We start from the raw sequence: 26,031 nt of genomic DNA, 5'->3' as shown, positions 1-26,031 counted from the left end.
TGGTTAACCACCAGTCAACAATGGTAGATTTAACACAAACAAAATTATTTTCTGTATTTCTTTGTCCTATATCTATAACTATTTTTATTTCGACTCCTAGAAAGCCATGATAAATACGGCATTCAGTACGACAGCGTACTAACTATTGAAAAGAAAAAAGACAGATAAAAAGATAGAGAAAGGTGAATTCTCTGCCTACAGCTAGAATCCAACTTCTACCTTTCTGACATGTATTTTTCATCTTCTTTGTTCGTAGTTGTAAAATTATGACAACATGGTAAAGCTTGTCACGATTCCAAATCCCATTTAATATGATGGCGCCTAACACACTTAATAGGTAAGCCGGACATAATATAATAAAGAACCAAAATAACAAAAATTGTAGGAATAACATAAGTCTGAAATCTCAACATAACAAAATAATGCTAATACAAGATAAATCACCCAAAAACTGGTAAATACGGAGTCGTGAGCTCTACAATGGAATAAAAGTCTGAAAACTAAATAGCAATACCTTATGAACTGAAATAACAGTACATAAGAAAAGACAAGTCAAGACGGCCGGAAATGCAGCTCTACCTCGTCTCTCAATACTCCACTCAACAAGCAACTCTGCTACTGATCGCTGGTACCGACACCTGGATCTGCACAATTAAGTGCAAAGTGTAGTATGAGTACAACCGATCCAATATACTCAATAAGTATCGTAACTAGCCTCGGCGAGTTAAAAAAAAGCGAGAATTATAAATGACACTTTCTATAACCTGTATAATTTTATCCATTTAACAAGTACAGAGCAGTAATGCAATCAAGTCATAACACACGGAAAGAACCTTCTGAGTATGTGTGTGCAATTTCTCAAGTTCTCTATTCAGTCAATGATACAACATATAAAGATAATATGTACATGAATCAGGTAATTAACCACGGAAATTTTCAAGTAAAGATGAAATGCAAAATCTAAACAAAGCACTGGCCAGATTTCCTCAACCCTTCCATCTCCGTACCAAACCACTAACCATTTTTTCCCAATATCTGCGAGTACACCATCAAGAGAGAAACATGAGAGGGTGACCCTCGGGGGATGGATTCATATCCACATGCAAGCACGACTAATTCAATGTGCTACTAGCCCGACGTGGCCACAGACTCGATGTAATACTCCGCACGGCATAGTCACATGCTCAATATAACGGATTCGCCCGGCCTGGTCACATGCTATATCACAATTCGCCTGGCATAGTCACATGCATAACAATACAATCCTCCGGGTGTAGTTACAGGCATAACAATATAATTCGTCCGGCGTGGTCACAAAAATAGAATTTATCAAGTTTATTCAGTGATTTAGCCTCTATGTAGCCTCAAACGTGGCTCAAATAGTCACAACAATGTTACAAATATGAGAAACATTACAGCTTAAAGCTTAACGGTCAACTCAATGCATATTATAGCCTAAGCACTACCCCGAATATGAATAAATAACCCGGGGCTCGTACATGGACTCAAACCCCATACATATGCGCACCCATAGCACGTAACAATCACAAATAATTCAGGCAACTAGTGCCTCAACCAATTTTAGGTAAGATACTTACCTCAAGCAAGCCAAATCACTCCTCTAACAAGCCCTTCCCGCGCGTATCAATCTGCGAACAGCTCGAATCTAGCTCGATAGGAAGCGATTCCAAAAGATAAAGCTAAGATCTTTAATCAAGTCAAAAAGTTAACCCAAAAAGGCAACCCCAGGTCCTCACCTCGGAACCCGACAAAATTCACTAATTTCGAACACCCATTTAATTTTTAGTTCAACCATACCAAAATCATCCAATTCCACCTACAAATCGACTCTCAGATCCTCAAATTTCACTCTCCACTAACATAGTCCAAAAATCCCCAAATTCTATCTTAGATTCATGAAAAATAGATGAATATCTAATACCAAAATTGAATAAACATCACTTACCACTTTAATTGGGATGGAAAATGCTCCGAAAATCGCCTTAGACCGAGTCCCGCAATTCCAGAAATAAGAAAATAATAAAAACCCTCTTTTACTAACCTATCCAGCATTCTCACACTTGCTCCCCATACTTCCGCTTCTGGGGTCAAAGTTGCGCACCTGCGGCTTAAGTCCCACTTCTGCGGGTCCGCTCCTGCGGAACCTCCTCTGCAGTTGTGGTCCCTAGCCTTGCCTGGCCTTCTTTGCTTCTACGGTCCTAATCCGCATCTGTAGACTCGCAAATGCGGTCCATCTTAGCACCTGCGACCTTCAACAGCCCTAGCCATCTCCGCACTTGCGATAAATTTGTCCGCACCTGAGGACTTCCTCTAGGCCTCCACGCGTCGCTTCTCCGAGCCCATAGTCGCACATGCGGCTCTACATATGTGGTCTAGCCCACCGCATATGCGATTACACCAGAAGCCTTACACCTCCAGCAATGCATTAAGTCTAAAAATTAATACGATAACCTTCCAAAAACTCACCCCAAGCCCCCGGGACCCTATCCAAACATACTAACAAGTTCTAAAATACGATGGACTCGCTCAAAGCCTCATATCACATCAAACAACACCAAAACTACCAATCGCACATCGATTCAAGCCTAATGAAACTAATGAATTTCCAACTTCTAAAACTAATGCTGAATTATATCAAACCAATTTCACCTCAAATTTTGCACACACGTCACAAATGACATAACCGACCTACTCGAACTCCCGGAACCGAAATTCAAACCAAATATCAATAAAGTCAACTATCACCCCTCAACCTTCCAAACCTTCAACTCTCCAACTTTTGCCAAAATGCAACAAATCAACCTACGGACTTCCAAATCCAAATTTGGACATACGCCTACGTCCAAAATTGCCATATAAAGCTATCGAAACAATCAAAACTCCATTCCGGAGTCATCTACACAAAAGTCAAACTCCGATGAACTCTTTCAACTTAAGTTTCCAACCTTGGGACTAAGTGTCCCAATTCACTTCGAAACATCTTTGAAACTAAACCAATAACCCTGGCAAGTCATATAACAACAAATGAACATATAATAGCAATAAACATAGGAACGGGGCTATAATACACAAAACGACTGATTGGGTTGTTACATTCACCTCCTCTTAAACAAATGTTCGTCCTCGAACCGGTCTAGAATCATACCTGGAGTCTCAAATAGATGTGGATAACTTCTCCGCATCTCCCGCTCGGTCTCCCAAGTAGCCTCCTTGACCGCCTGACCTCTCCATTACTTTTACTGATGCATTCTTTGATCTTAACTTTCGAACATGCCGATCTAAAATGGCTAGATCCATATCATAAGTCAAATCCCCACCTCACTGAACCGTGCTGAAGTCCAAAATATGTGACAGATCACCATAATACTTCCAGAGCATAGAAACATGAAACACTAGGTGAACACCCCGATAAACTAGGGGGCAAGGCAAGTTTGTAGGCCACCTCTCTAATCCTCTCAAACACCTCAAAAGGTCTATAATATATTGAGGGTTAAACTTGCCCTTCTTCTCGAACCTCATCACACCCTATGGGTGAATATCTTAGCAAAACCTTCCCACCCACCATATAAGCAACATCACAAACCTATCTATCATCATAACTCTTCTGTCTGGACTATGCTGAATGGAGCTGCTCCTGGATCAACTTTACCTTCTCTAAGGCATCACAGACCAAATCGGGCCCCAAAAACTTAGCCTCCCCCGGCTCAAACCAACCAACTAAAGAACGACATCTCCTCCCATATAAGGTCTCATAAAGAACCATCTAGATACTCGACTGAAACCTATTGTTGTAGGCGAACTCTGCTCACGGAAGAAACTAATACCATGAACCTCCGAAGTCCATAACACAGTCACGTAACATATCCTCCAAGATCTGAATAGTGTGTTCGGACTGCCCGTCTGTGAAGATGAATGTTGTACTCAACTCAACCCGTATGCCCAAATCCCATGCACTGCTATCTAAAACCGTAATGTGAACAGTGTGCCTCAGTTAGAAATGATGGAAATGGGCACGCCATGAAAATGGATAATCTCCTGGTTGTAGATCTGAGCCAACCGCTCCGCAGAATATGAAGTCACCATCGAAATGAAGTGTGCGTACTCAATTAACCGGTCCACAATAACCCAGACTACGTCATAGTTCTTCAAATACCATGGGAGGTCAACAACAAAATTCATGGTAATATGCTCCCAATTTCACTCCGATATCTCCAATCTCTGAATCAACCCTCCCGGTTTCTAATACTTACACTTCACTTGTTGAAAATTCAAACACCGAGAGACATAAGCAACGATATCTTTCTTCATTCTCTGCCACCAATAATGTTGTTTTAAGTCACCATACATCTTCATAACACCTATGTGAATGAATAACCCGATCTATGAGCCTCCTCAAGTAAGAAATCTCTCAACCCATCAACATTTGGAACACAAATCCGGACTTGAAGCCGCATAAAACCATCATCATCAACCATAATCTCCTTGGCACCATCCCGATGCACCATATCTTTTAACACTAATAAGTGAGGATCATCAAACTGGCGAGCCTTGATATGCTCCAACAATGATGACTGTGCCACAATACAAAGAAGAACATGACTAGGCTCCGAGACATCTGATCTCACAAACTAATTGGCCAAGGCCTAAACATCCATGGCTAGTGGCCTCTCTGCTATTGGTTAATATGACAAGTTGCCAGCACCATATTGGCCTTCCATGGATGATATAATATAGTGATATCATAGTCTTTAAGCAACTCTAACCATCTCTGTTGACAGAAACTAAGATCCTTCTACTTGAACAGGTGATAGAGATTCCGATAGTACTCAAAGTATCGGCCACCATATTGGCCTTCCTCGGATGATATAATATAGTGATATCATATTCTTTAAGCAACTCTAACAATCTCTGCTGACGAAAATTAAGAATCCTTATGCTTGAACAGGTGCTAGAGATTCCGATGGTCGGCATGGACCTTACAATGAACACCGTAATGATAGTGCCTCCGAATCTTCAGTCTGTGAAGAATAACTGCCAACTCCAAGTCATGCACAAGGTAATTCTTCTCATGAAACTTCAACTTCCGAGAAGCATAGGCAATCACCCTACCATCCTGCATCAACACCACGCCAAGTCCAATACGCGATGCATCACAATCCACTATGTAAGATCCTGAACCTGTAGGTAATACCAACACTGGGGCTGTGGCCATGCAGTCTTGAGCTTCAAAAAGCTCTCCTCACACTCCTCAGACGATCTGAATGGGCCAAAATTTCGGGTCAATATAGTCAAAGGTGCAACAATGGATGAGAAACCCTCCACGAAACAATGATAGTAACCTACCAAACCTAGGAAGCTCCAAATCTCCGTAGTTGAAGACGGTTTAGGCGAACTCTAAACTGCCTCAATAGTCTTTGGGTTCACCTTGACCCATTTAGTGGACACCATGTGCCCCAAGAACGCCATTGAATCAAGCCAAAACTCACACTTGGAGAATTTAGCATATAACTTCTTCTCCCTCAAAGTCTGGAGTACAATCCTCATATGCTGCTCATTATCCTTCTGGTTGCATGAGTACACCAATATATCATCAATGAATACTATGACGAAATAATCAAGATATAGCTGGAATACACTGTTCATCAAGTGCAGAAAGGTTGCAGGGGCATTGGTCAGGCCAAACAACATTACAAGATACTCGTAGTGACCATAGCGGGTCCTGAATGCCATCTTCAGAATATCAGAATCCCAAATCTTAAGTTGATGATACCCTAACCTCAAATCAGTCTTCAAAAACACTCTAGCACCCGGAAGCTGGTCAAATAAGTCATCAATGCGCGATAATGGGTACTTGTTCTTGATTGTAACTTTGTTCAACTGCTTGTAATCAATACACATCCGCATAGTACCATCCTTCTTCTTTAAAAATAGAATTGGTGCACACGCAGGCAACACACTATGCCTGATGAATCCCTTATCAATTTACTCCTGAAGCTGTTTCTTTAATTCTTTCAACTCTACTAGTGCCATATGATACAGAAGAATAGAGATGGGCTGAGTGCCCAACACCAAGTCAATACCAAAGTGGTTATCCCTATCAGGTGGCATGCCTGGCAAGTCTGCAGGAAACACATCTATAAAGTCTCTCACTAGTGTAACTGACTCAACGGTAGGAGCATCAACACTAACATCTCTCATAAAGGCCAAATATGCCAGATATCTATTTCCCACCATCCGGTGAGCCTTCAAATATGAAATCACTCTACTGGGAACATAATACAAGGAACCTATCCACTCAACCCTAGGAAACCTAGGCATCACCAATGTCAGGGTCTTAGCGTGACAATGCAAAATAACGTGACATGGTGACAACCAATCCATGCCTAAAATCACGTCAAAATCAACCATGCTAAGTAGTAAAAGATCAACTCTCATCTCCAATCCCTAATAGTCACCACACACGACCAATACACATGGTCTACTATAATAGAATCACCCACCGATGTAGATACATGAACATGCATCACTAAAGAATCACGGTGTATATCCAAATAACGAGCAAAGTATGATGATACATATAAATAAGTGGAACCAGAATCAAATAATACCAAAGCATCCCTATAGCATACTTAAACAATACCTGTAATCATGGTATCGGAAGCAACTGCCCCTAGCCTAGCTAGAAGTGCATAGCAACGAGCCTGACTACCACCTGATCGACCTCCCCTTCTATGGAAGCCTCGAGCTGACTGGGCCCTACCTAGAGCTAGCTCTGTGGGTGGTGCAACTACTGGTGCTGAAATTATAGGCAGAGAGCTCTGCTATGGAACCCTACTCAATAGTTTTGGGAAATCTCTCTTGAGATGACTCAAGTCTCCGCACTCATAGCAACCTCTAGTGACAGAAAGCTGACCTTGATAGCTTGAAGAACTTGATGGAGTACGGTAAGAACTCTTTGTTGGCAATGCACTTAATGATGACTAAGCTGGGTGTGCACTGTAGGAACTGTGGATAACTGAATAACTACGGGGAACATGGTAAGTTGCCTGAACTGGTCTAGAAGAACGAACTCTACTGTAATGGGACTGACCCCATATGAGGCACTACTAAAGCTACCTGAATTGTAAGGCCTCTTGCCTCCCGCTCCTCACTCTCCTACCTGCGAACCACCTCTAAGCATCTAGCAATCTCGACCACCTGGTCAAACCTAGAATCCGTCGCAACCTCTCAATCCATAATGAAAGCAAACCATAGTTGAGGCTAATCAATGAACCTCTTAATATTCTCCCTCTCAATGGGAACCAACCTTACCGCGTGACGAGAAACCTCTACAAACCTCATCTCATATTGATTCACTATCATACCCTCCTGGTGTATCTACTCAAATTGCCTACGCAACTCCTCTCTGTGAATCTGTGGGAAAAACTTCTCTAGGAAAAGAAGCTAGAACTCATGCCATATAAGTGGCACTGCATCGGCTGGCCTGCTCAACTCATCAGCATGCCACCATCGGTAGGCTACCCCTGTCAGCTGAAAAGTAGTAAATGAAACCACACTAGTGTCCAAAATACCCATTGCGAGAAGACTTCGCTAACACCGGTCTATAAAATCCAGAGCATCCTCTGATGCTGCTCCACTTAACTCTGGAGGCTTCAGCCTCCCAAACTGCTCTGATCTCTTATGCTCCTCATTGTTGCACCCTATTTTATATGAGTCAAAAAAAGATTCAACTAGTGGTTTTCTTGTTATTGATGAAAGAGATTCCCCACCTAATATTTAATGTTATACTAGGGTACCTATTTAGTTATTAAATCATTATCCTATTAGTCTGCTCACTGGTGAGATTTGGGTAAGGGTTCTTGTTCTTCTAAGGGAAAGATGTTAGGCACCCCCTAGAATCTACCCGAGGTAGCTCCATATGACTTAGATTAGGTTCAGGGAGTTAAATATCTAGATTCTACTTAGTTAGTGCTTAAAAGTGTATAGCTTATTCTATCTCTTGTTTAAAGCTTAACACTTGAAAAATAATGTATGTACGTTTTAAAAAAAGGTATAGGTTTCATTTGTAAAAGCCTTTAAGAAATGTCTACATAATTGAAAGAATTTTGGAAGTGTATATATAGTGTTTATATTTGTAAACTTTGTGAAATGTGGCTAGGTTTAAAATTCTTTATCTTTGAAATAGAAGTGCTATTTGTACAACTCCAGTGAAGTGAAGGATATTAGAGAAGTAGGCTTTATGTATACCTTAAATATTGATTTAAAATTTTGTATTCAAGTTTAGAAAAAAGATCGTTTGAAGTATTCCTTGGTTGCGACTAGCTTTCATTTTGTTTGTAAAAACTGTCTTGAAAATCATTTTCTTGATTCTGGCCTTTTAAAGAAGGGGGGTTGCATGCTTCTCTCTGTCTTTAACTTCAAAGAATTCCATGAAAATTATCAGTATGAATGAAGGTGAAAATTGTATAGAAGAAGAAAGTGATTAAGCATATTGAAGTTATTTAACTAATGTAGGAACAATGATTCTCTTTTTAATTACCTGTGGTCTATAGCATGCCTAGGTTTCTAAAAGGATTAAAGAATTGTCACGACCTAGAATTCTCACCCTCGGGACCGTTATGGCGCCTAACATTTCACTTGCTAGGCAAGCCAATGTTAGAGGATCATTAAGCCAATTTAAATCAATTCAAATAAAACCAATTAAATCGAAATGAAAACAATACAGAATGCGGAATGACATAAAAACAAATAATATCTAAGTGCAACTTGGATCTGGAGTCACAAGTACACGAGCTTCTAGTGTTTCTACAAACAGGGTTTGAAATAAGTGTTTACCGTGAAAATGGTAACAACAATTAGAATTGTAAATGGGATTCTAAAAATACGTGATCTATTCTCTAGCTAGTTTGTTAAGGCCTTTAGTGGTAAAGCGTGAGGTAAAATGATAAAAATTGAGTTAAGCTAAGCAGTAATCGAACCAGTAAGGGGTTGTTGCCCAGGAGTAAGATCGGCTAGTGGGTGCCTCGGGGTCGAGGTGCAAGCCTTTCTCGGGCTATCCAGGATAGCCGGGGAGGGAATAACAAGTGAAAATAGAGCTAGACCAGGCTCTATCTTGTCAATATCGAGAGAAATAACAAAAAATAGCTAAGAAAACGATAAAATGCTAAGGCGACCTCGAGGGATACTGAACAATAAACAAGGGGAATATCTAACAACCGCAATAACTGTGAATCAGAGAGAAACAAGTGAATTTTAGAAAGAGAGAGAGTATTATTGCTCTTCGTGAGGTAATTGGGGGTGTCTTACAAGGTGTTGGCAACCCTTCTTTTATAAAAAAAAGGGGGGTCCAAACTCAGTACAGAATACACAGTACAACAAAAGAATGAGATGTGACAGCCCATTTTTCTTGTGTCGTATGAGGAATGGCGTCGAGCTGTTTGGATAAGTCTCATGGACCCCGAATACATCTCTCAGGGGATATCTTCACCCATCGGGGGCCTTAGCTGATGTCCGATCTGGGCAAGGCGTTGATAGATCTCGAGAGAAGTGATTGATGCGAGATCCCGTGCCTTCGGGGTTTACTCTTTGAAGCATCATGTCGGGGGGAAATCGGTCTCCTGATTTCCCCGCGCACAGATAGTCTCCGCATTTCTTAAAGGGAAGTGATAAGAAATGTTTTTGATACCCTTCCTCGTGGGCTCTCGACATGACATGATGCTGATGGCGCAGCCCCCCCCCCCCCCCCCACAAAGGTCGAGGCGTTTCATTTTTCTCGCTTCTTGAGGGCCATTAGAAGTATCATGCCTCCTCGTTCCTCGGGGCCGCATCGTTGCTATCGTTTCAGCTTTCATGAACGCATTAATTGTGCCCGTTGTTACATTTTTCGAGGGCGGTAATGGCGCCGTCGGTTACTTTGCCTTCTCCCTATATATGGGGCTTCTTTGCAATCAATTCTTCATTCAAACTCCCTTCGATATCTACTCTTCTTGCCTTTCCTGCCATTTTTCCAGCCTCTGTTGCTCTACGATGTTTGAGGCCTATGGCCTTAAGACCCTATGTCAGACATGCCATGGATCAGCTCTCGATCTTTCCCAGGCGGGACGGGCTTGTCCCGCTATGATGCTGCTATTGTTGTTTTTGTTGTTGTTGTTGTTCTTGCTCTTGTTATCTCCGTTGGCTCGAAGTGGCGACGTAGGGGGTTGATTTCCTCTGATCTGGAGAAAGATTCAAATTTTCCACCGCTGCTTAAGAGGGGGCTCGGATTATACACCGCTGCTCACCCTCCTTCCCCGGCCTGGCGTGTTACACCCCCTTTGGATTCTGGGGGGTGTGGTGATGGTCCCTGCTCGGCCGTTGCCTCCCGGGCAGAGGCAACGTCTCAAGAAGTGGCTTCGGGGTAGGCATGCTGGCGGGGTTCGAACTAGCCAAATGTTTCGCCCAGCCACTTGTCGCCTTCTTCGGTATCGCCCTCGTCATTTTGCTCTTCTCTCAGCTTCCTTTTGAAGATGCCATTACAGGAACATTGGGATGAAATCCCTGTGGGGACTGGGTTTGGAAGATACTGTCTTTGAGGGCATACGCCTGGAAGGATGATATCGGAAGCATGATACGAATATAGGATACTCCCTTAGGCTTGCATACTACCTGTATCTTTTTGCCCCCCTCCCTTTTCTCTTTTTGTAAAGATTTCCTGCGGGTTTTGTAATCATGTAAGATGTAATTGTAAGTATTTCTATGAATATAAATATACTTTTTCCTGGCTTCTACTTTCAATCCTTGCCTTACTTTGGTATGTTTTTATGCCTCCGGATGCCTTCGAAAGTATTCGTTTGTTGTCAACTGTTGGCATCTGATTCGGATGAAAGCGTTTGTCCCGATCCCCCGTTAATCGGTGTAGCTCTTTTTCGAGCCCAATAATTATGCTTCCGACCGAGCTTAAGCTATCCCGATAGATTCGGGCCGTCGAGTTCCTCGAATTACGTAGAGATAATTGATGGTATCTTGGGTCCCTTGGGAAAGGCATTGAGAGAAGATTATGTCCTTAGGTACGTGAGGGTCCCTTTCAGACCATAGATAGCCCTCTGGAGCGTATGTGTTTGACTTTATTTTGAGGAATTTCCCACACTCGGGCGCTACTTCGATTTCACTAGGAGCTCTGACCGATGCGAAAATGGCCTTGCGGAGGATCCTTTGTATTTTGCGTTTGATACGTGCCTTCGGATCGCCGGATCCTTACTTCGAAGGTACGGGTAGGGCCTTTGGGCTTTGTGGTGGTCTTTAGAAGGAGGCTTGCTGATTTCCTTTGGCGGGGGCCCATGTGTGTCGGTCTCGTGTTGGAGAAGGTGTTGCTTAAGCTTTCGGGGCTTTGCCGCGATGAGGTATGGGGCCGAGTATAGCTCTGGTGCTGGAGATGGTGCTGAGGGGCTGACGCCCTTGGGTCGTTTGCTGCTTTAAATGCGATGAAAGGCTGCCTGCGCCTGTTTTCAGGGGTAGTCGGAGTCTGCCGCCAATGGTCATTTGCTTGGGGAAGGCGCATGTCGGACTTCGGGAGAATCATACCTTCTGGTGCTGGCGTTGCTCTTTCGAAACCCTCTCCCACTTGTTTGGAGAGATAAGGAGATGTCCCCCAGGGGGTGCATCTCGTGTTCTCCTTCTTGTACTTGAAACTTCCTTTCGTAGGCTCGTGATGGCCTTAGACCCGGGCTGGTACGTTTAGGACCCAAGCCTTGGATAGTTCCGGGCTTGATCTGCAAAATTCTGTCCGGTAGAGCATGTGACTTGCAGTGCATGCTTTGTCCCTCTCCGCCCTTAGGGCTAGTTTTCCTTTATTTTTGCTATATTAGTTGTAGTAAAAAGCGGAGGTTTCGGAGTACCTTAAGGGTGATGCCATCCGTGCTGGAATTACTTGCGGGGAGCTAGGGGCTCGAGTGCTGGCCTATGCTTTGGAGGGGATAAATGCTTTGGCCAGGATTTTTGCCTTCGGGGTCAAGTCCTTGCGACTTGAGACAGCGCCAAAGTTAGGCCTGGTGTGGTTTGGAAAATTTCGGATTTGATCCTCTATAGCTTGGAGCTGAGATGATCGGCGTTTGAATCGAGGTAGCGTTAGGCCGAACCAAGGTAGGTCGGGGAATGGCGATTCGTCCGTGAGATGTTGCTGGCGCTTAAGCTGAGTTGGAGCGACCCCTCGATTGAAAGAAGGAGGGTCGAAAAGTTGGTTTCTCGTGGCCTTCGAAGAGGAGTATTTCGAGCAAGCTGGTGCAAGGGGCTCCCTTTCCCGGATGAATTGGCTTTGGCCAGGAGGACAATTGCGGAGCTTGGTTGCCTTTTGATGAGGTCGCGAAAGGTGAATTTCGACAAACTGTACTCCTTTCAGCGTGGAGCGTAGACATTACCGTCTTTTGCCGCTTTGTTTTTGATATGGGCGTAGGGTGCCTGCAAATGGAGAGGGTGCCTTTCGTGCATGATATATATAAGAAAGAGTTTGGAGTTTTGTTTCTTTGATACCTTTATTGTTTTTGGCCGGGCGGGCCGGTTTTGACGTATGGCCGGGCCTTCATAGGTCCGAATTTGATCAGATGTGTCGGGGACTCCCAAGCGTGATCTTCGGCGTGAACAGGCGCCGGGGTTTCCGTGCTTAGCCTAGCTATTTTAAGTCAAGTCCCTTGAGTCGGGCTTTGGTTCGAGACTTTCGTGCTTGTGTGGGCAGGCAGTGGTCGCCTCAATTTTTTACCTTTAGGGCGTTTGTCGTCCCGACTATTCTTGGGCCCAGTCTCCGAGTTGAGGCGAGCCCTTGACCGTGAGGATCAAGGAATATGTTCGCTGCCGATCCCGGAGAGAGGTATTCAAGGAGGTTAGAGCGAGGGGCTTCATTATCTCGGAGGAATTGGCTTGAGCGAGGGCGGATGAGGGTGACGCTCGGTCACTTCTTGCGGACGTCGCGAAGGGCGGGCTTGACGAGCTCTAATCCTTTGGCATAAAATATAGGTTCCACCATTTTGTAACTTTGATCCCGGCGCGCCCAGGGCGTGCCTGTAGGTGGATAATGTTTTTATGTATGTAATATAAGAAGAATTTTAAAGCTTTATTCCTTTTGTACCTTTTTTTCTGTCGTTGCTCTCGATCGTGTAGACTGGTTTTGGAATTAGTCCCCGAATCGCGTTACGGCTCGAGCTTCGAGCTTTGATTGGCCTTCCAACTTTTTCCGCCTGTATGGGCAGAGGGAGATGGCCCTTTGTGCTCCTGGGCCGAAGCAATTTTGCGGGCGCGTGGCCTGGAGATTTGTCTTGACTGACGATAGCATCGTTTGGGCCGTGCCTTTAGGCGTATTGTGGTTGAATTGTCCTCGGGTTCAGTCTCCGAATCGGGATCCAACTCGAGCTTAATATACCCTTGAGCCCGTTTGGGCTGGTGATGATGGTTTTTATTTTTCTATTCTTGGGCGTTTGGCAATTTCCCGGGTCTAGTCTCCGAGTCGCGTTGCGCTTCGAGTTGTAATTGACCCTTAATCTTTTCGGAGATTCTGGATGGCGGTAGTGGCATCGATGTCACGCCCTTGGGCGTATTATAATTTTTGGGTCCAGTCTCCAAGTCGCGTTGCGACTCGAGCTGTAATCGACCCTCAAATCTTATCGAGTTTTTGGCCAGCGGTGGTGGCCTTCTGTCGTTTCGCCGTTGAGACCTTTTAGTGTGAGGCCCAGAGGCTTTACTTAGTTAACTATTTTGGATCCGGTCTCCGAATCGGGTTACGATTCGAGCTCACTTTAATCCTCAAGTTGTCAATTTTCAAGCCGGCGACAATGGCTCTTACGCTGTATGGTCGTAGAGGCCTTTTGATATGAGGCACGGAGGCTTGCTTAGCCGGCGATAATGGATCTTACGCTGTTTGGTCGTAGAGACCTTTTGATATGCGGCCCGAAGGCTTTTTTGTTGGCTTTGTTTCCTCTCGATAAGGTCTTTTTGAATGTTTTTGCCTGACCCGTTGTCGGTTCTGAAAGAACCTCGATTTCAAGTCGTAGTCGGTGATGTTTTGAGCACCTCGTAAGGTTCATAGCTCATAGGTCGAGTAGATCGATGCTTTTGCGATTTTGGAGCCGACGTGATCGGGACTCATTTGTTTTGCCTATTGAGTGAAGCCTGATTTTAACTGGTTCTTTCCGAAGTAGATTTGGAGGATTTTTTAGCGACAGTCGGGCATCCCCGAGTTGCGTTTTTTGGGCTGTAGCAGCCGTTTTGACCGGAGTCATGTGTGTTTGGCCGGGGTCATTTTTGTTCTTGAGAGACAGTTTTAGGCGTCTACACCGAGGGTATGCCCTTTAGGGATTCTTACAAATGCGACGTATAGCCTAAAACTGCGGGATTTTTCATGCATGTTGAGGTCTTACAGTATATGAAGAATAGATCTGGTTGTGTCGAGGCTGCCCGCTAGGGCCTTACAATTTCAGATTTTCCAGTGCGTGGAGATTGGCGATGATTCTTTCGAGTCACCGAGTTTTGCTAAAGCTTTGAAGATAGTTTTTTGTGAACCCGGAGTTGCATTGCGAGGGCTTCGTGATCCCGGAACTTCCGACCCCGGGGTAGGGTGGATGCTGAATTGTCTTAAGTCTTCGAGTATCTCGGGACGTATTTGATGGAAAGGCCTCTATCGGGAGTATGCTGCGATTTTTCCTCTCGGAGAGTAAGGCGTTGGGAGATATCCTCTGATCCATTCGTGTGATATACGTTTTGTTGCGTCGTATCGACCGGTTTTGGGCCGAGTTTGTTTTGCTTATTTGCATGATGCTTTACTCTTTGATTAGGAACCTTTCTCTCTTCCTGTAAAAAGAAGGGGGGTGTATTTTTTATTGCTCGATATAATAATACATGTTCTTGCTTTAGCGAGGTTTAGCTATATTGACCATTTTGGCTTGGTACATTATCTCCCCGTAGGGACCTTTGTTTGGCGCTTCCCTACCTCCCATGAATCCAGTGGATTTCAGGGGGAAAGCTCCTAGCTTCTTCGAAAGTTGGCCGCAAGGGTGGCTTCGAGCGATCTTGTGGAGTTTCTCTTCCGGTAGCTTCGCGGGCGTTGCCTCATTAAAAACCTTGCCGGTAAAAACCCTTCTTCTTTTTGGAATAAAAAACTCGGTCCAAGGAAAAGAGTGCAACGGGCGCGTCCTTTTAGGGGGTCTCGAAGTCTTTTGATAGCGGCAGTGTGCTGGTATCTTTGGTCGAGTGCCTGCACGAGGGTTAATTTCTAATTTGGAAATAAAATAAAAGAAATGGCGGTACCTTGGGACGGGATATGTGGGCGGTGCCTTGAAGCTGATTTGTTACGATTGCCCGAGGTTGGAACCGTGATGCGGATTCCTCTTTTTGCGTTTATCAAACCCGACCAGTGTCGAGACCCGATTTGCCCGAGGGCTTATCTGGAGGCGGAGGTACAAGCGCCGATAGTGCGTCGTGTATTGCGAACATTTCTCTCGCCGCGTGTTGTTCTCCGTAGAAGGTTTTGATTCCGTCCTTTGTCGGGAATTTTATCATTTGGTGGAGGGTGGATGGTACTGCCCTCATGCAATGTATCCACGGTCGTCCGAGCAAGGCGTTATACCTCATGTCTCCCTCGATGACATGGAACTTGGTGTTTCGGGTTGTGCCGGCCACAATGATGGGGATGACGATCTCTCATTTCGTCGTTTCGCTCGCCATGTTGAACCCGTTAAGGACCCGAGTGGCGGGCACGAGCGGTTCGGTTAATCCGAGTTGTTCTACCACACTCGACCCGATAATATTGGCCGAGCTACCTGGATCCACGAGTACATGTTTTATCTGAAAAGAATTTACAAGAAAGGAAATTACCAGGGCGTCGTTTTGGGGTTGAGATAGGGCCTCTATGTCTTCTTCACTGAATGTAAGGGCGTCCTCGGGGATGTATCCCCGAGTCCGTTTCTCCCTGGTGATGGATATTTTTGTTTTCCTCATCATGGGTTCCTGCGGGGTATCGACGCCCCCCATGATCATGTGGATGACGTGTTGTGGTTCGTTTACTTCATTTTTCTTGACTGCCTCACTATCTCGGAACTAATTTTTGGCCCGATCGCTGAGGAATTCCCGGAGATGCCCTTTGCTAAGTAGTCGGGCTACTTCTTCTCGAAGTTGATGGCAATCCTCGGTCCGGTGGCCGTGTGTGTTGTGGAACTCACATATCAAGTTGTAATTTCTCTGCGAAGGGTCTGATTGCACTGGTCTGGGCCATTTTACATCCCGGATTTTGCTGATAGCAAACACAATGTCTGATACGTCGATGCTGAAATTGTATTCCGACAAGTGGGGTGCGTTGGTTGGTGCCATGTTTCAATCAAACCTGGTCCTGCTGATGATCCCCCGAGGATCCTGTCCACGTTCCTCCTGTCTTCGAGGTACGGTTGATACCTTTCTTTGCTTGGTTTTGTCTCTTTCGCCAGGAGTCTATTTGGGTATACTGAGCCCGACGGGCCCCCCAGCTGGTCATCCTCTGCCCTGATCTTCGATTGGTACCGGTTGTGGACGTCCGACTAGGTCACGGCCGGTTATTCGATTAGATTCTGCTTAAGCTATTTCAAAGCCATAGAGCTTCGCTCATTCAGGCCTTTGGTAAAGGCATGTACTGCCTAATTGTCCGAGACTGGTGGTAGCTTTCCGCTCCATCTGGAATCGGGATACGAATTCCCGCAGCATCTCGTTCTCTCTCTGCTTGATTTTGAAAACGTCGGACTTCCTTGTCGATACTTTGATGGCTCCGGCGTGTGCTTTTACGAAAGAGTCCGCTAACATGGCGAATAAATCTATGGAGTTGGGAGCCAAGTTATGGTACCACATCATGGCTCCCCGAATTTTTTCGGCAGCATGGACTCGGTCTCGTTGTTCTTTATGTCGTTACCTTTTACTGCGCAGGTGTACGCAGTGACGTGTTCGTTGGGGTCGGAGGTGCCGTTGTACTTGGGGAGTTCCGGCATTCTAAACTTCTTCAGGATAGGTTTCGGGGCCGCTTCTTCGGGGAATGGCCTTTGAATGAATTTCTTTGAATCTAAACCCTTAAGAACCGGGGGAGCGCCTGGGATCTGATCGACCTTGGAGTTATAGGTTTCGACCCTTTTATCGTTGGCTGCGATCATTTTTTCTCCTGATTCGATCCTTTTGGTGAGGTCCTCGAGAATTTTTACGATGGCGGGGTCGGCTACTGACCCGTTGTTGCTTGACTTTTCGAGTACTCGCTCGACGGGGGGAGCCGTCTCCGGTGCCACTGTACTAGGGGTTCTCGGATGGCTTTGTAGCTGAGCGATGGCTAGTTGCTGTGCCTGCAACATTTCAAAAATAATATGAAAACTAACTTCCTGTTCTTCCCGGGCCGGGGTCTTTTCCGCTTCCTGTTGGTTGTTACGTCGTACGCTCCAGTCGGTGTGAGAAGTTTCGTCTACTTGTTGCGCATCCTGCGAATCTGCGTCTACTAGGATTGGTCCGGGAACGACGTCAGGATTCTGCGGAGGTGCGCCAGCGGTCGTGACAGCGACGTCGTTTTCCCCATGGTCTTCGAGGTTGTTATTCTCAACTCTATTTATCGATCCGGACATTCTGACCTGCAATCAAAGGGTTCTCGGGCAAGAAAAAGTGTGAAAGATATTGTGCGTTTGAGTGAAGAAACTAACAAGAGAATAATCACTAATATTTTTAGCCCCACGGTGGGCGCCAAACCGTTTACCGTGAAAATGGTAACAATAATAAGATTTGTAAATGGGATTCTAAAAATACGTGATCTATTCTCGAGCTAGTTTGTTAAGGCAGTTAGTGCTAAAGCGTGAGGTAAAATGATAAAAATCGAGTTAAGCTAAGTAGTAATCGAACCAGTAAGGGGCTGTTGCCCAGGCGTAAGATCGGCCAGTGGGTGCCTCGGGGCTGAGGTGCAAGCCTTTCTCGGGCTATCCAGGATAGCCGGGGAGGGGATAACAAGTGAAGATAGAGCTAGACCGGGCTCTATCTTGTCAATATCGAGCGAAATAATAGAAAATAGCTAAGAAAACGATAAAATGCTAAGGCAGCCTCAAGGGATACTGAACAATAAACAAGGGGAATATCTAACAACCGCAATAACTTTGAATCAGAGAGAAACAAGTGAATTTTATAAAGAGAGAGAGAGAGAGAGAGAGAGAGAGAGAGAGAGTATTATTGCTCTTCGTGAGGTAATTGGAGGTCTCTTACAAGGTGTTGGCGACCCTTCTTTTATAGAAAAAAGGGGGGTCCAAACTCAGTACGGAATACACAGTACAACAAAAGAATGAGATGTGACAACCCATTTTTCTTGTGTCGTATGAGGACTGGCATCGAGCCGTTTGGATAAGTCTCATGGACCCCGGATACATCTCTCAGGGGATATCTTCGCCCATCGGGGGCCTTAGCTGATGTCCGATCTGGGCAAGGCGTTGATAGATCTCGAGAGAAGCGACTGATGCGAGATCCCGTGCCTTCGGGGTTTACTCTTTGAAGCATTATGTTGGGGGAAAATCGGTCTCCTGATTTCCCCGCGCACAATAAGTATAACTGTCTCGAATGAAAGAAAAGTAAATAGGGGGAAAGTGGAAGATGACTTAAAGGTCTGCGAACGCCAGCAGATCTACCTCGAGTCTTCAAATTCTAGTCAGAGCTGAAACGCCTTACGGACAGCTGGGACCAGTACCCAAATCTGCACAAGAAGTGCAGAGTGTAGTATAAGTACAACCGACCTAATGTACTCGGTAAGTGTCGAGTCTGACCTCGGTGAGGTAGTGATGAGGCTATGTTAGGACACCCTATGAATAAACCTGTGCAGATAAAAATATACGTACAACATAACAACAAATAAGGCTAAACATATGCTATTGGGAGGGGACAAGCGAAAGGGTGCAAAAATACAGTAACTACAATAGGGAATGAAAACAAGAAACAGTCAATAAGACTTCAACGGGTAAAATAAATAAACAAAATGAATAAAATTGCATGGCATCACCCTTCGTGCGTTTACTCTCAATCTCACTATAAGACAATAACAACGGCACGGCATCACCCTTCGTACTTTTACTCTGAATTTTATCATGAAATAATAGATATGGCACGACATCACCCTTCGTGCATTAACTCTCAAATACGGCGCGACATCACCCTTCGTGCATTAACACTCAAATATGACACGATATCACCCTTTGTGCATTAACACTCAAATACGGCACGACATCACCCTTCATGCATTAACACTCAAATACGGTACGACATCACCCTTCGTACATTAACACTCTCCCTTATCATGCAACAGGAACATATAACAATTGGGAGATAGAATAAACAAGGACAAACCTTACATCAACAATGGTTTCACATACCAACCTCAACCTCGGAAACAATACTCAATTATCACAGATAGCCCATAAATGTAGAAGAACGATCAATTTAGTAATTAACTAGTCTAAGCATGGATGTCATGATCAAAGAAAGCAATAACTTCAAGAAACAAGTCCCACCGCAAGCTTTAATCCAACAACAACGCATAAGTACTCTTCACCTCACATATACATTGTATCCCACATTTAAACGGGTAACAAATACGCAAACAAGTCCTAATCTCTCAAGTCAAGGTTAACCACGACACTTACCTCGCTCCAAGGATCAACTCAAAGCTCAACCATGGGTTTGCCTTTCACACAAGCCTCTGAACAAACCAAATCTAGCAAATTATTAATCAAACGATTCAAAATAAGCCTTAGGAACTATCCACGAATGAAAAAGGTTAAATTTCGGTCATTATTGAAAAAGTCAACTCCCGCGCTCCAAACCCAAAATTCGGAACAAAACACGATTACCCATTCACCATCGAGCCCAGTTATGTAATTTGTTTCAAAATCTGACCTTAATTTGAGGTCTAAATTGCAATTTTACAAAAATCCCTAATTCTATCCAAACCCCCAATTTCCATTATGAAAATCCTAGATTTTAGGTTGAAATCTTATGAAATGTAATGGAAGATTGAAAGAACATAGGCCAGAATCACTTACGAATGAATTGGGGAAGAAGGGTTTTGGAAAAATTGCCTCTAGGGTTTCTAGGTTTGAAAATTTGAGAAAATAAACCAAAATCCCATTTTTCCCATCTTAAGTTCACGCGCAGATGTCGAAATTATGACCCGGGGTTCGCAATTGCGAACCCCGCAAATGCGAGAAATCCTTCAAAATTGCGAAGGTCTCACATTCCTGCTGTCATCGCAATTGCAATGGTGTGTCCACAATTGCGAATATGAACTCCTCACAATTGCGATCATTTGATCACAAATGCGAACACTGTCCCCCCCCCCCCCCCCCAGCCCCACTTCGCAATTGCGATGAAATTGGTTGCAAATGCGAACCTGATAGGGCTGCTGCCATATCGCAAATGCAAGGCCAGACCTTGCAATTGCGAGGTCTGAGGCTTGCACTAGAAACTGAATAACACCGTCATTGTTTTCTAAGTCCAAACCACTTTGTGGCCTATCTGAAACTCACCCGAGCCCTCGGGGCTCCAAACCAAACATGCACACAAATTCAAAAATATCATATGAACTTGATGCGCGATCAAATCACCAAAATAACACCTAGAACTATTAATAGGACACCAAATTAAATGAATTTTTCAAGTTAACTTTTAGAATTGCTAGTTTAACAACCGGACGCCCGAATCACGTCAAACTAACTTCGTTTTTCACCAAATTTGACATACAAGTCATAAATATAGTAATGGACTTATACCAGGTTCCGAAACCAAATTACGGACCCGTTATCAATAAATTCAAACATTGGTCAAACGTTCAAAGTCAGTAAGCCTTTTAACTTTCAAATTTTGACAAAAAAAGTAATAACTCGAGCTAGGGACCTCCGAATTTGATTTCCGCGCATACGGTCAAGTCCCAAATCATGCTATGGACCCACCTGGATCGTCAAAACACGGATCCGGGTTCATTTGCTTAAAATGTTGGCCGAAGTCAACTCAAATGGATTTTAAGGCAAAATTTCATATTTTATCAATTTTAAGCATAAAAGCCTTTCGGAGAACCACACGGACTGTGCATGCAAATCGAGGAAGGCTTAAAAAAGCTATTGGAGGCTTTAAAACACATATTTAAGGTTTAAAACTCTAGATGACCTATCGGGTTATCACAAAGAATAATAAAGACATTTAATCAACACCGTTAGTATCTTACACATATGTATAAACAAACAACAATTCTTATTTAAAAATGATACAAGAGTAAAGGGAATGGACTCACAGTTTGGGCCTAAGAAATATTAGACCCAGTAGATATCGAACAGCAGCAGCAGGCTTTAGTGACTCGGACTTTGGGCGGGAACTCGGGTCTATGTTCTTGAGAACTCGGCAGGCCCAGTTCGAACACATATGCAAAAGAAAGAGAGTTATTAGTGTACGAGGCCCAATATAACATTTAAATGCAGTTAAGGGTACAATAGGGCCAGTGTAAGGCCCAAATAAAACTATAACAAGCGTTGTAATTAAGGATGCAATAAAGCCAATGTAAAGTTAAATACAGTAAATAAAACAATATTCAAGGTGAAGCCTTTTCTTTCATTTAGCACCAATCCTAAAGAGATTAATAAATGTCAATGATTAAGAGCTTAAGGTAAAATCGCATTCATGGACAAGACACCCTTTGGATCCCTAGCACTTCATAGTTCACAAGTATCTCAGGGACCCCAAGCAGTTCTTGTGTCAGGGAGGGCATCTCAACCACAAACAAATCCTACTCCTAAATACCCTTAACCATTCACACTCACTCTTCCCTATATGTGTAAATGTCAACGAGGCATTCACTATAACATCTAATGTAACAATAGCAATAACACACAGATTCAAGTATGCACACCCCTTACGGAAACTATACAGAGTACCATTATGAGTATGAGAGACCACATTACATTATTGAGATCACAGTCCAAACACATGTGTGTAGTACACTGTCAACACTTACTTATATGTATAAGAATACTCAAGAGGATCCAACCACATATCAAACAAAAGAGGCGAACAGCAGTAGACTAGTTTAGAAGTGTAACACTAAATCATGTGATTTAAGGGATAAAGAGGATACATATATCTACTGATTAGTTAAAGTTTACATGAGTTCCTGGTTGAGTTGCAGCATTTTGTAGCTTATCAAACTATGTCTAAGTTCATTAGAGGTTCACACATATAGATTAAATCTTCTCCTCTTATTAGATGTATGAATTAACAGCCTCATTCAGAATCTCTAAAGAGTGTTAACAAGGGTACTTGTGCAGACAGACAGGTTAATCCCAACTTAAGCTAGTAACATGATCACTCTCTCTTAAAGTTCACAATCTCATATTCACTCTAAACTCATTAAGAGTTAAGGCATTCATATGAACACAGTGTTGTACTCAAGCAGGGCAGGTAAACATCAGAAAGTTTCTCTTAAGTTCATAGGTGAATCATAGTCAACTTATATAAGCATAGCAAGGTTGAGTTTCCTTTATGTGATAATGCAGCATGAGAGCACATGCGTAAGTATGAAGGACATACAGAAAGTTTGATCCAGAAAGTTCCAGGACAGGTAAATCATTGTTTTGCTACTTATACGCTACTCATCCCTAGGAAAGGGTAAAATAGCAAAACAATGATTTACCTGTCCTGACTAAACTCGCAACTGAAAATAGGTTGCTTGATGGTTCCCTGAAGCTGCACTATTTGAGGACTTAATTTCGTTTTATCTTCAAACTGGAAAACATATCTTGGATCAGGGTCCAGCTTCACTCTCAAATGAAGCTCCACTCCAGGTTTTCCAGTCTCCAGCTTGTTCTTGCCAATTCCTATCCAGCCATTAAACAGAATGGCTGGTTTTCCTTCACCCCACTCGGGACCTACTTCCAACTTAAATGTCCCAACTTGCTGCCTCTTAATACCAACACCACAGTGGCCTCCTTTGTGTCCTGTGTAAACAACTATCTCTAGACATGCATGAGCCACATAAAAACAGGGGGCAGGTGCCAGTAAAGCTTTCAAATCAGATTCTTCAAGATAAAAGCTGGATGCAACGTTGTGAATATCCGGTGTAGCTTCAGGTGAGGAAATATAGGGAATAGATGATGTCTGCACAGGGAAACCTCGAAGACGGATCTCGCACACACAGGGAGAAGAGACTGCACTTATCCCTGATTTTGTACTGTTCAAAGTAGTTGTTCCAGACAGTCTCAACCCCAGCGACCCTATTGACAGCCTAATGAAAGGCTGAGGATCCATTCTGGTCAAAACACCGCCATATGTAGTATGCTTTGATCTCGCTGTCTATTTATTAATCCTGTCAGTACACAAATTATAGTCAGGGTGAGGACATTTAAAGTAGTTAATAAAGCCAAACAGGAAAAATCACAAATTTCACATTCTATTGCAGAAAATAGGTTCCCCTATTATTCACTCATCATATAAATAAAAGAGCTTCCAGAAAAACCTTCTTTAAGAAGGCTAATAAGCTGATGTAATGCATAGAACCCTTTGATATGACCAGGCACTGCAAGATTTAAATTACAAACAAATAGGATGAAGAAATTTTCACAAAGAAAAGAGAAGGGCCACACTTTCCACAAACTTGAGTTAATCCAAAGTTGAAATCATACACATCCAAATTGAGAAAACAAACTGAAACTCACCCCTCATAACTATAAGGAGGAATAGAAAAGACCGAGCAGTTGCATTTCTTTATGATATCTCTATGAATAAACTGTGAACCATTTTACAACCAGTCGACTGATGAGGTCACAGATTTACTTGGTATATGCTGCAAATTTTAAAAGGAAAATTTCGACAAGTTCCATGATCGGCTATTTCAGATCCAGCATTATTAAATGAATTTTTCAAAAATGGTAAATAGAAGTTGAATGCAAAATGGGCAATATCAATTCCCTGTGGTTTGGGAAGTACCGTATCAACACTTAATGTTTCGTAATCATCAAGCACACATATCTATTATACAAGCGATACTGTATTACAAAGGATTTCCTAAGGGATCAAGTCCACAGTTTTTCAGCAGATACTAATTATCATACTTGTGCAATGCTAGAAGAAACAGATAGTGTGATCCTTTTAGAACAAGAGATATAGGACATCAACATCTCCATGAAATGCCCATGCGAATAGATATGGCAACATTGCAAGTATTTGTAAAAAATGTTACATCCCTCTCAAAATTGCACCACTTGTTGAAGCAACAACAACAACAACAACAACAAACCCAGTAGTTTCCTACAAGTGGGGTCTGGGAAGGGGAAGATGTACGCAGCCTTACCCCTATCCCTGGAAGGGCAGAGAGACTGTTTCCGATTAACCCTCGGTTAGAGAACGGCTGAAAAAAGAAAAGGTAATTGCAACACGTAGGAATAACAGCAAGATAAAATAATATCGAATCCAACAATGCAGTTAAACTCTAGGTAGTAATAGCACTCTATGAATAAAAAGATATCATACTAACATTAATGCTAGCAAACTGAGTAAGACAAAGAGAAACGCTCAACTTCCTACTAACCTTCTACCCTAATCTTTGACCTCCAAACCCTCATCTCTAGGTTCATGTCCTCCTCCAGCTGCGCCATGTCCCGCCCAATAATCTCGCCCCAAGATTTCTTAGGCCTACCTTCCTGCTACCCACCGAAGCTAACCACTAGCCCCTTCTAACTGGGCTTCTATACTTTACTCTTAACATGCCCGAACCATCTCAACCTCGCCTCCCGCATCTTATCCTCCACATGGGTCGCTCCTACGCTTCATTCTTAATCTTATCCAACCGGGTATGCCCACACATCCAACTCAAAATCCTCATCTCAGCTACTTTTAGCTTCTGGGTATGAGTGTTCTTGAACAGCCAACACTCTGCTCCATACAACATAGTAGGTCTAACTACAACCTTGTAGAACTTACCTTTAAGTCCCAGCGGCACATTCTTATCACACAAAACACCGGAAGCGAGCCTCCACTTCATTCATACTGCTCCGATATGATGCGCGACATCTTCACTAATCTCCCCGTTACCTTGTATTATAGTCTTAGCGGCACCACTTCTTGAAGCTTTTTCACTATAATTTGTAAAAGTGCCAGACTATTGTAATCCGTGCGAATTGTATTATTCACTTCATTTCCAGGTAAAATAGCTTAACAAGGCTCATAAAAAGCCTTTTCTTCACTAGAAAAAGTTTAATAAAGCTGTTCCAGAGCATGTACTGCAATCCACCTTTATGCCTTAAAACTCCTTTTCAACTTTTACAGTTTACACAAGCAATCATATCTAGGTTACAATTTAGAAACTTCATGTTCACAGAATTCAGAAAAACCATAGTCAATTCTATATAGCAATAAATAGTTTGCCAACAACAATAGCAAATTCACTTGAGCTAGCAATTTGCTGAAAAACCAACTAACTAATAGTATTACAAAAACCCTTTAAAGATACAATTTAATTTTTACCCATTAATTGAGCTTAACATGTTCAAACAAGAATTTTGTACAGTGAACAAAGGTCAACCAACTTTTAACATTTACTCAGAATTAAGACATAACCAAAGTCAAAACCACATAATACATGAAAACTAAACACCGGATTATAGATTAATACTGTAATAAGAGAAGAAAACAAACCAAAAGAACCCACCTTTATATTACTACTATGAAGCTTTATCTTCTTTTATAGAAAAACCAAAGCTATTTTTTGAGCTGCTACCACTCAAATCCTTCCAAAAGCCTGGCAAAATCCTCATAACTTTGTCATTCAAAAAAGTTTCACTTTCAAAATCAATACCCAAAACTCCAAAATGGGTCTCTCTCTCTCTCTCTCTCTTCTTAATTTAGTAGATCCCAATTATAAAGCGAATGATTCAAAGATAGGTGGATATATAGCAATGATTGAAATAAACCCACCAAAACACAAGAATTAGTAGTATCATGTAGACTATGCACAGATCACGAGAAGAGCCAACTTTT

General features: G+C 43.1%; 1 protein-coding gene across 3 annotated transcripts; it reads right to left on the bottom strand.

Annotated features, from left to right (window-relative positions):
* Window positions 371-25,951, bottom strand: LOC109225543. Of its 3 annotated transcripts, none has more exons than XR_002067935.1 (4): window positions 25,703-25,907; window positions 21,299-23,362; window positions 19,656-19,726; window positions 371-644 (listed from the first exon to the last, which is right to left on the bottom strand). XR_002067935.1 is itself a non-coding variant. In XM_019390248.1 (3 exons), exon 2 carries the CDS (start codon window positions 23,302-23,304, stop codon window positions 22,687-22,689), a length of 618 nt encoding a protein of 205 aa, XP_019245793.1. In that variant the 5' UTR covers window positions 23,305-23,362; window positions 25,703-25,951; the 3' UTR covers window positions 371-644; window positions 21,299-22,686. The 3 variants fall into 3 exon arrangements, 1 of the variants encoding a protein (XP_019245793.1); XR_002067936.1 differs by having other exon boundaries at window positions 19,656-19,711; XM_019390248.1 differs by lacking the exon at window positions 19,656-19,726 and having other exon boundaries at window positions 25,703-25,951.

The sequence above is a fragment of the Nicotiana attenuata genome, chromosome 5 (assembly GCF_001879085.1).
Source record: "Nicotiana attenuata strain UT chromosome 5, NIATTr2, whole genome shotgun sequence".
In the NCBI taxonomy this organism is placed as follows: Eukaryota; Viridiplantae; Streptophyta; class Magnoliopsida; order Solanales; family Solanaceae; genus Nicotiana; species Nicotiana attenuata.
The sequence above is the reverse complement of the archived record's forward strand: the minus strand, read 5'-3'. Positions and strand labels throughout refer to the sequence as shown.